Below are 11,025 nucleotides of genomic sequence, written 5' to 3'. Positions count from 1 at the left end.
CAGTAAGGTGGAGGGGTAAAGGGCAAGAATAGCCAGAGAGTCTGTGTTAAGCTCTATTTTTTTCCTCTGTCCTATCCCCTTCCAGGATAACTTGGTAGAAGGCATCCTGGGAAGGAACTAGGAGAGGGTTCTCCAAAGCTTGCTGGTGAGGCTGGCTTTCCATATCTACTAATTTCTCTGATTGTTCTGCAGTCTCCACCATAATCCTGCTCTTTACAGGACTCCCCAGCAACTTCTCTGCAGAGAACTGGTCTCAGATCATCTCACTTCATGAGCAGGTTTCAGCTGCTCTCCTGACTGTCGCTGCCATCCTTAGCTGGCTTAAACCAACCATGCTGGAGTCGATGAAGTGCAGAAACCAGGAGTCACTCTGCTATGTCCTTTCAGCTGCAGAGTCTGAGAATTACAGCAGAGGCTGATATAGGAGGGGGTGACAGTTATCTGAAGTCCTGTGTTTCCAATCTGCTGCAGAGAGATTAGTCTGCCAGTGTCCACAGTCCTCAAGGTGGCCTCTTTTCTGCATAAAAAATGGAGCTTTGAGCAAACAGCTTAAGGAGGGACCAGTTTGATCTCTGCCCCTTTCCTTTCACAGAGCAGGCCATACAGGAGTAGCAAGGAAGAACAAATTGGACTGTAAATCAGGACACTGTTGCATGTTCATTCTGACAAGCTTCTTCAACAAAGTTACTTCACGTTCTTGCATCCTTTCTGGAGCAGAGAAAGCTGCTGCCAGAGCCCAGGGTAAATAATTCACTAAGAGAAGTGAATATATTTATGAAGAATTAGTTAAAAGGCTGTGCTCCTGTCATGCCTGCTTTCAGAGTTGTTGGCTGAGGAGCTCATTTCAGTGCTGTTTGTGGGGGGCAGTGGGGTGAAGCAGTGCCTGTGTGAGTGAAAGAGCCTTGTTCGCTTCAGACACAGATGGAGAGTGACATGCGGTGCTGAACAGGACCGCTGAGATCCTGCCTGAGGAACCGACGTTCCTGAAAAGAGCACTTTATCAAGGCAGCAGGAGACAATCTGATGGGTCTGAGAGCTGGAGAAGGGGAGCTGAAAACATAAGGACACATTCAGCCCTGCAAAAGGGTCCAGATGATGCTGCCCACACAGGTTTTCAGGGTGGGTGTGTGGCATGCAACTGCCCTTCTCGCAGAAGAGTAAATTCTCAAATGGAGAGAGAAGTGACTGTCAAAGCTAATAGACCAAGTCAACAGCAGAGCTCAGAGATGAGTCCCGGTTGCAGAGGCTTTATGGTGCTTCTGCCAAAGGTGACTGGAGGAGAGAGGACAATAAACTACGCGGGTAATTTTCCACCAGAAGCAAACAAGCCTCGCTGGCTGCTCTTTCCTTCCCATATGTTGAGATAAAGCATCTGTGATAAACACCAGAGTGCAGAGCCGTTTTTCTCCCTGTGAACTGCTACTGGTGTGCAGATGTCTGTGAAGACCAGCTGATGGGGACTGAGAAGGAGCAGTTCCACTGGTTTCATGGCAGGAGTTGTTACCACGGTAGAGGAGGCTACTTGTAAATTTTGGTTATCACCTAGCAAACCCTGTCCCAGTTGATGAAAAAAAGCTGGGCCATGAGACCAGGGCAGTGGTAGTGTCTGAGATGGTTGGGGCAGGAGCTAGCCAAACCTAGCAGGGTGGCTGAGATGGCAGGGGAGTGAAGGTGCCAGAGAGACTTTTTCTTGCCTTCCTGGTAAGCTGCATCACATTTCTGTGATCTTAACTTGCCCAACATGTGGCTCTCCTTCCCCTGCTGTATAACCAACTGTCCTCTGCCCTTAGGCTTTGGGGCAGGGAGAGTAACACTGTCCCTGCAAGTCCCATTAGAGGAAGGAGCCACACTGATGTCCCACAACTTTTGCTCATACCTTTCTTCTGGGAAGTCATTTCCCTCCTTTTCTCCTTCTGACATCTCTCTCCAGAGCATTGCTGTCTTCTGTGACCATATCAGTCTTGCTTCCCCACAGTCTGTGCTCATAAATCCTTCATCTTCCTCAAGACGGTGTTTTAGACTCTCTCATTGCCAAATCTGATCCTTAACTACTCCAGCTCCCGCATCTGTTGGAGCAAACCTGGTTTTCGTGTTACCTCTTTGCTGTCATTTCATATAGAAACCTCCTCTGAAGGTTGGAGAAATTTATCAGTTGCTGCTGTGGAGTTTACAGAGAGGTGGAGGTCATGAAAAAGTCATGGGATATAGCTTCTGTGGGAAAAACTGCGTAGCTGAGTTTTAAATTTAAGAATCAATGTCTTAATTTCAGTTCCTTTGTTCTGCCAGCGTGGTGAACTCCAGCCAGGCTTTAATACTTCAAATGCCACAGCAGTTCCAGAGTTGCAGTGGGCTCTTAAATTTGCCCAGAACACTGATAGAAAGCAGCTAACTGAGGTGGAGCACCAGCATCCTGGAAAGACATCAGTAGTGTAGTAGACAACACAAGTGTTGGGTAGGGATGCAGAGGTAAGACTGTTTTGACACGATGCTGGACTGTTCAATACATACAGAGCAGATGCTCTGGCTTTTATGCTGTCTCTCCTGAAAGAGCTGCCTAAATGAGATCTGTTCCTCTGCTCAACAGTGGTCTGCTGTGTTTCAGCTCTATGAAGGATCAGGATCAAGGTTAAGGTGGGGAGAGATCTTCCTCCTTCCAAAGCAAATGGGTTCAGGAAGCTCATGAAAATGTCCTCCTCTTGGAATCCATCATGCCGCCAAATGTATGAAAAGGGAGGCGAGTGGCGTGCGTTGTGAAAGGGTGATTCATTATCATTATTTCCTGGCATATTGATTCTCCGCTTCGACAAGAAAGCTCTGTCACCCCATCGGCCGGCGGTGACGGATGGCCCCGCCGCAAATGTGGCAGCAGCACAACGTGGTGCCTGCTTAAAGGAATGGCTGTGGGTGGGGGTAGGGGAGCAGCCAGGCGTGGGCTGCTCCGCAGGCAGCGGGGTGCTGTGGCTGCACACCACTGCCTCTCTGCATCCCTGGAAGGTGGGTACGGTGATGTTCTCACCAGGCTTTGCTCATGGAAGGAGGAGTGAGAGTGGGGACAGAGTTGGAAAAGATGAGACCCGAGCTGTGGTGAATGGGTGTGCAAGAGCATTCTTTTGCTGTTTTTACCTTTCTGACTCTTAACATACAAGTGGTTGTCATGTAACCTTTGCTTTGTTTTATGTGGGTTTTGTTTTGTTTTTTTTTCTCTCCAGTAAATCTTTTACTAATCCCTGGTTTGTGGTTGTCTGACCCCATGCTTTCAGCCAATAAAACCATCCTTGTTTTTAACTGGGACCAGTGCTTTGAAAGTCAAAGTTCACTGTTGAACCTGGGAGGCAACATCTGTCTCTGACCCTCCTTCCTGGGATCACAGGGACATTGTCCAGTGTCACAGTTCTGCAAACCCTCACTTCTGAGCTTGCTTCCCCCTTGCCAAGCCACCTCTTGCTGAATTACCTGGCAGAGCATCTCTCTCCTCCCAGTTCCCCAGCTCAGTTCAGGATCTCCTCCATTATTTTCCACATGCCAATAGAGAAAGAGATGTGGGGCACCAAGTGAAACATCTCAAAAGCATAGTGTCTTGCCAAGGGTGCAAGGGAGGGTTAAGCCAGAAACTCAGTCTGAGCATCAGTTCTTCCAGGATCCTACCAGGACATGGCTTTGTTTCAGCCTTGGACTTACTTTGGTTTTTCTGCAATAGCCTTTCCGCAGACAGATGAAGCTCAGGTACAAGACAGTATTTTTCATTTACAGAAGTGTTTGCACTGACTCTGCAAAACAATCCTTAAACTTAGAACGACTAAATTATCTTCACTGCTTCTCTGCAGCTCTGTTATGCTTCTATCAAAGCTCACAAAAACGTATTTTTTAATATCCCCAGACTCCCATATTTCTCAAAATGCTCTTACTTGGTTGTGTGTTCATCCATATTCATCCTTTTTACACCTGCAAGAACCATAGCAGAGCTGCCCTATCTCTGAATCAACATCTGAGTCGAGCAGGACAGGCAGCAGTAGCTGTCTGCAAGGTCTGCTTTGAGAAGAGGCAGCGTTTGCACCTCAACGAGTGCGAGGAGGGGTCTGTCGGGGAGGCAGTTGGGCAGCAGTGATGAGATTCATCACAACTTTTCCTTTATGGCATAATCTCCTCCTTCTCTCCCCCTCCCCTCCAGTTTCACTTACATCCTTCGGTAAAAAGGGTGCTCAGACCTCTAGAGGAGAAAAGATGAGATGAGTTTGAAGTGTCCTCTGTGCCTCATTGACTGCAAACCCTCTGTGTGGCGTGTGCGTTTGGAGCAGGTCTGGCACTGTTAAAACATCAGGACAAGAAAAACCCTTGATCACTTTTGAAGCACTTGTATAAAACAAAGTTTTAATGTAGCCTACTAACAATCCATGGTAGCATCGCTGTCCACCTCGCTTTGTGGCTCTTAGTGCTGTTGGTCATGGTATCTGAAGATGTTTCATCCCTGGACCATGGTGCTTATATCCTCTGTCCTGCAGAGGAACAGATTGAGGCTTTTTTTATGAATCCATGTCTGACTTTGCCTGGGTCCTTGTGGTGAGGAAACACTGTTAGTTCATGTGGCAACTGTAGGTGACTTGAAATAGTGTGGTGTGACTGTGCCTTCAGCCTGGTGTCCCAGGTAGAGGAGGAGGAGGATGTGAGCAGGATCTCGAGCTGCCTCTTGTCTGCTCAAAGCTGCCAGTCAGTCAGAGTCTGTCATCTTCTTTTCATCTTGGTTTATTATCCAGCATAACTAGATTTGAGAGTTTCATTTTGAGGCTTGCCTCCTCCCAGGGACAGGCAGATAAATGTGGCATGCAAATGTTTTAGCTCTGTGGTTCCAGGAGTGAGAGACTCTTCTGCTGCAGGGAGTGAGAGAAAACCCAACCATTGGGACAGGGCTGCTGTGGTCTCCTCTGGGGCTGGAATTGTGCAGAGGAGGCTTCCAGTTTACCCAGCACCACCTCTCTCACAGATCATGTACCTGCAGAGCACCAATGCTAGGGCAGGAGGAGCACAGCTCGCCTTGTTGGAAACAGTGCCAGTTTAGATCTTAGATTATCACTCCTGGTAACTTTGACTTTTAATAGGTTTAATTTCTGAAAGAAGTATTTAAAGAAAAATAAGGGTGTTATGAATTCTAGCTTCTTAAACAATAGACTTCTATCCACCATTTAGGGAATCCATTGGAAACCTGATTCTTCAGTGCTCCCTATCAGAAAAACACATGCTGGGGCTGAGGAGAACCTATGGGTCTCTTAACTGAAGAGATGCTCTGAGGATGGGGCACAAGCCTGGAGGTTCCTCTGAACTGGTCCTGCTCACATTGGTGCAGAAAGTGGGGTTTTCAGCCAAGGGCAAGAGTGAGTTGGAGGATGGAAATAGTTCATTCTTCACTCTGAGCAAAGCAGGTGAAGATTTACTGTCTATAGTGTGCAGGGGAAGAGGTGTGAGACTTCTGCAGTGACACCTAATCCAGATCCAGGGTCTGCTCAGGATTGAGCTTCAGAGGCCAGCCACCTCTTCCAAGCAAGAGGGACAGGAATGGTCTCAGCCTATTTCCAGAGCTGCCTAACCTGTGTTAACTTGTTGCTCTGGGCACCTTGTCGGCCTTGTAGGCTGCACAGCTGATGCCACATCACCTGGAACACAACTCTCTCAGGCCACCTTGCTCCAGCAGACACGGCTGGCAGGAGTCTCCTCTCCAGGGAGCAACAGGGGAGGCACAACAACCCTACCTCTGTTCACCTTGCTTGCTGGCTTGAGTGAAGGCAAGGGGAATTGCACACCCCCAGAGCAATGAGCTGTTGCTTTCCATAACCCTCTGTGACTGCTCTTGGGGAAGTAAATAGAGCCCAGCACTCCCAAAGTGGCCTGGATCTCACGGTGCTGTGAAGGAATGGATCTGCTGTCATCAGTCCAGTGTTCACGGAGAGTGCTTAGACTTGCCCCGTCACTGGGAAACAGTTGGAAGCAAGAGATTTCTGAGGCAGCACAAGATGAGATGCAGTATGTGGCTTGGTGAGGGCCCAGCGTGAAGCTGGTGGTGGCCACAGGAAGAAAAGGAGGATTGCTGTGAGAGGAGAAACGGGGTTTTGGAGAGCGCTGGGAGAGCGCAGGAGGAGATGGTCAGTTAAGGTTAATCTGGTCTCGCTGGGAACAAAAGAGGCAGCGTTCACTACCTGCTCTGTAACTATCTTTTCTAGTCCCATTCCTGGCAGGGTTCTCCATCTCCAGCTGCCTGTGTCAGGCAGAGCAGTACCGAGCACAGAGCAAACACGTGTCCTGGTCACCCCACCGCGAGCCTGCCCGGCTCACAGCGCCCGTGGCCAGCCTCCTCTTTAATTCCTCTGTATTTATATTTATGACATTCAGAGTTGCCCATAGTAGTAGTCTCAGCATTTTGTTATTTTTTTCATTACCTGATGATTCACAGCTGTGCTTTGACACCTCAAACCAGCGCAGGAGACAGCTCTCTGCAAGCCACAGTGGCCCATCCATTGCCAGCACCAGACTGTAAATCTTGCTGCTTGCTGCCCTGCCAGGCAGGTTTTTTTTTTCCCCCCCTGCTCCTTGTTAACTCCAGCGGCTGATGATCATCTTTCCCAGGTTGATGTGATTTTTGTGACACCAAAATTAGTTTTCTGCTGGTTTTATGTGCCATGCTAGGAATAACAGTCAAGCAGGAACTGCTTCTGGCTCAAATTTTCACCAGCGGAGTAAATAAGGGCATTAGCCCAAGCTCCTCAATTCATTTTTGTCCATAGCACGTCGCTTTTTTGTGATAAGCTTTGTAAAATGTTGTTAGGCTTTTCCTTGGCATAAATGAAGGGTAGACGAGCAGACTTTGTGCCTAGAAGTGATGAATTTTAATAGCAGTCTTACAGTGTGCTGCTTTAGTCCCTTCCAGACTGTCTTTTCCACCCTGGGATTAACTACAGACAGCCTGTTCCTCCTGCCCGGGAAATGGCTGGCTAGTTCTTGCTCTATCGTGCTTGACAGATCACAGGGAGAGGAAAGCTCGGTAGTAGCTGCTGCTCCCATGCATCTTCCTACATATGTAGGTGAGGTCTTGGAAACATTAGTCCAGTTGCAGATGTGTAGGAGTATCACCAGGGTTGAGTGCAGCCAGGTTTAATCTTTTCTTTCTTTAGAGGTCAGAGCTCAAACATCTCTGGCTAAATATCACCAGTTAGAAATTGCTTAATCTTCTGCATGGCAGAAGCATCCATGGAGAGTGAGAGCCTTCAAGGTTCAAACAGCCATGTTAGTGTTGCTCTTCTGAAGGGCCCAGAGCAGCTGTTTGCTATCAGGGGTGGGAGAGTGAGTCCCTGCAGGAAGGAGATTGGAGGGAGCTGCCTGCCAAAGGCAGTCCCGAGCCCATTCCCTTATCTGCTGACTAGCACTGAAAGCAAATCGTGATTAATTCCTGTGCACCTCACCTTTGATGTACCACCTTCTCCAGCGATAAGGAGCAGGAGGGAGAGCTGATGCCAAGGCTGCCGGTGCCGATGGGAGGAGGGTCATGGGGAGCACAGACCTGGGCTTGACCTGAAACCTTCTTTCTCTCCAGCTTTCATCCTCATGATTATTCTGGCCCTCATCCGCATCAGCAGAGGCCAAGCTGAAGGTCACCCGTCCATGGCCCAGCTGTCGGGCATCCGCAATCTCTTTGGGGTGTGTGTCTACTCCTTCATGTGCCAGCACTCCCTGCCATCCCTCATCACGCCCATCTCCAAGAAGAAGCATGTCAACAAGCTCGTGCTGCTCGATTACATCCTGATCCTGGCTTTCTACAGCCTCCTGTCCTTCACTGCCATTTACTGCTTCCGCAATGACACCCTCATGGACATGTACACCCTCAACTTCACCAACTGCGAGATCATCAACGTCGCCTTCATTCGCTACTTCCTAGGCCTCTTCCCCGTCTTCACCATCAGCACCAACTTCCCCATCATCGCGGTCACCCTGCGCAACAACTGGAAGACCCTTTTTCATAGAGAAGGGGGGACCTACCCATGGGTGGTGGATAGGATTGTCTTTCCTGCCATCACGTTGATCCCCCCAGTGCTGGTGGCTTTCTGCACCCACGATCTGGAGTCCTTGGTGGGGATCACAGGAGCCTATGCTGGGAATGGGATCCAGTATCTCATCCCAGCTTTCCTGGCATACTGCAGTCGGAAGGACACTCAGCTGGTCTTCGGCAGCGGGACGGTTAACAAGCACCTCTCCCCTTTCCGACACACCTTCTGGATTGTGTTTGTGCTCATATGGGGCTTTTCTTGCTTTGTGTTTGTGACTGCAAACATCGTCCTGAGCGAGTCAAAACTCTGATGTGGGGGTAGCAGCACGCTCACCTCCTGGCCTCCAGAGACTTCAGCATTTCAGCTCTCCACTCTGGGACTGTGGAGTGGGGGGAGAGGCAACATGAAGGGAAGTTTCCAGGTCATGGGCACAGGTTAGACCTGGAGACAGACTTTCTCCACTCCATTTTGGGTGTGGATGGAGCAGAGTTGGCCTTGTTACAGTCCTGGTTCTCAGACCTGCTATACAAAAGCCATGGGGCTGAGCCCTTGGCAGCCTGCACAATTAACCCGTGTCCAGCCATTTCTGCCTTCAGCTCTGTTGGAGCTTCACTCTCTCCATCCCTACAGCTGCTCCCTGGGTGCTGCAGGTCCCAGCGCACAGGAGAGCAGCCAGCCTTGGCTGCTCACCACACTAAGCAGCTAAAATCCCTTTTCCCAAAGGCAGAGACATGCTGTGCAGAATCTAGCAGGAATTTGGGGGAATTGAGTGTCTTCTGTCTGCTGACACCCCTCCCAACCAACCTCCTGTACCATGAGGGAAGAAGTTAGGGTGAGCATAGCCCTAATTCAGACAAAAATAATTTTGTGTTCTTTTACATTTTCTTTTTCTAGAGGCATTTTTTTTGCACACCACGGATTGCCTGGGATCTGCCAGCTTTTGCTTAAAGCTGAATTTCTCCAGCCCAGGAGTTTCCATTCCCACTTCTCATCCTGTTCTCCTGTGCTGTGGCAACCCCAGCTGGACAGAGCAATGCCCCTACGCATGCAGGGGTGCAGCTCTTCACCCCTGGAAAGGAAACTGCAGCCTGGCTTCCCTCAGCTCCTGCGTGCTGCTGGCAGAGCCCTTCTCCCTCTCCCACCTTTGCTGGTGTAGCAGCCCAGACCCTGACTCCAGTGGTCAGGATTAGTGCGTGCTGGGGAGGTGCTAATTACCCACTCCTGACACCCGTGGGACCTGCAAGAGCTCTGGTTGTGCACACCAATGTGCTGGTTAATTAGCCTTGAAACAAGGTGGGTGTTAACACAGGGGAATGGGCTTGTGCCAGGAGGAAACGGCCACGCAGAGCTCCCAAGTGCTGTGGGGGAGGAAAAACTGAAACCCCGCTGGAACTGGGCTTGAATCCCCCCTCCCTTCTCCTTCTGCCCAGGGTTAAGGTGGGCTTTGGGCTGGTCCTGCTCAGCTTGTCTGAGAACTGAGCTGCCTGTTACCTTGGGCAGGTGAATCTCTGCTTCTCAGGCTACCGATGGTCACTAGAATACCACACAGTGACGAAGAGTGCTGGGTCCTGTGCTCTGAGGCCCTTGGGCAAAGATCATAACGGGTTTTCCTAACAAAAGGAAGAACTTTAAAAGTTTCCACCTCAAATATTTTAACCTCCCCCCTTTATAAAAGCAGGTTCAAAGCCAGGTGCGTGTCGCTCATGTTAGATCCTCTTGCCCTGTGCACTTGCTGCGGTATTAAGTGTCACCACTCACTAAAGCAAGCTTTGATCTGCAGCTCTTTTTAATCAAGCTCTGTTTTCAAGTAGGACTTTTCTGGTTTCCATATGACCTGAAGTGCTCCTCTTGGGGGAATGTGCAAGTACCTGGAGCTGTATAAAAACACTTCACGGCTTTTAAAGCAAAACCCTGCACCTCTCCAGCCTGAGCACTGCCACTGTGCCCTTGCCGAGCTGCCTGGAGAGGATCTGGGGGAACTGGTTAGGATCAAGCTGGAGATGAGACAAACAGGCATTGGCAGTGAGTTTAAACATCCCCAAGTGCTCCAGGGAAGCTGATGTTGCATCTTCCGTGCCAAATTAGCGAGTTGTTTTACAGGTAGCTGGTGCTGGTGTCTCATTTAGGAGGATGGACAGGAACTGTGTAGGTTGGAGGGTAAATTTACGGAGCAGCTGAGCTGGGACCTCCCCCTGTGAGGCAGCTGGGAACTGGGCAGAGCCGGAGGGAGGAATTTGATGCTGATGAAAGGAGCCTTTGGAGAGGCTGCAGGGCTGCTGCTCTGCACAAGTGCCCAGGTGTGGGTTTGTGGAGGGGATTGAGGCCTCTCCTGCCCCAGGCTCCCTGTGCTTTGCAAGGCACTTGGCTCAGCCTCCATCCTTTCAAGTGCCCATTTCAATCTCTTGCCTTCACATTTCATTGCCAGCCAGAGAACGAGGCTGTTCTCTGTTATTTCATCTCCTCTCACCCTCCTTTCCACTCTTAGGGCTGTCCTTGGTCTCCCTCCCTTCCTGCCCAGTGGTTTCATACTGGGTAGCATCCCACCTTGCCTAGGGTGGGAGCGGGGAGGGAGCCCAGCCTGGCACACCCTCTCCTGCCATCTCTTTAATTTAAGGATGTGCCTTCTCTCCCCTGGCCTGGGTCACCACCTCTCCTCCTTGGCAGGGTGTGTGGCAGTGATTTCTACGGGGCCTTTGCTCCAAGAGCTGCTTGGATCCTGGTTTTGGATTACGGTGAGGGCTCCCAGCCCAGCCCAGCCCAGCCCAGCCTTTGCTGTGCTACCTCACCGAGAAGGACCCTGCTCCCCAAGGAGCACCAGTGCTTTCTTAAATAAATAACCACAAATTCCCAGACACCCGCTGTCCTTGCACAGCAGCAAAACAAATCTATCCAAGGAATCGCTGTGATTAACAGAAAGAAGCTCTGCGGTGGAGAGAACATTTTTCATAGAAAACATGACATAGCAATGCCTTAAAAATTACTGGAGAAAGTGGGAAGG

The 11,025-nt window shown here is 49.9% G+C and overlaps 1 protein-coding gene across 1 annotated transcript in view; it reads left to right on the top strand.

Annotated features, from left to right (window-relative positions):
- Window positions 1–8,337, top strand: part of SLC38A12 (solute carrier family 38 member 12) — a gene marked incomplete at its 5' end in the record, with an annotated part of 39,711 nt that extends 31,374 nt beyond the window's left edge. The window contains one exon of the mRNA XM_010164622.1: window positions 7,577–8,337. Within this exon, the coding sequence (XP_010162924.1) occupies window positions 7,577–8,337 (761 nt within the window). The remainder of the gene's footprint in view (window positions 1–7,576) is intronic.
- Window positions 8,338–11,025: the final 2,688 nt, after the last annotated feature.

The sequence above is a fragment of the Antrostomus carolinensis genome, unplaced genomic scaffold (genome assembly GCF_000700745.2).
Source record: "Antrostomus carolinensis isolate BGI_N321 unplaced genomic scaffold, ASM70074v2 scaffold16200, whole genome shotgun sequence".
NCBI lineage: Eukaryota > Metazoa > Chordata > Aves > Caprimulgiformes > Caprimulgidae > Antrostomus > Antrostomus carolinensis.
This window is presented reverse-complemented; position numbering and strand designations above follow the sequence as displayed.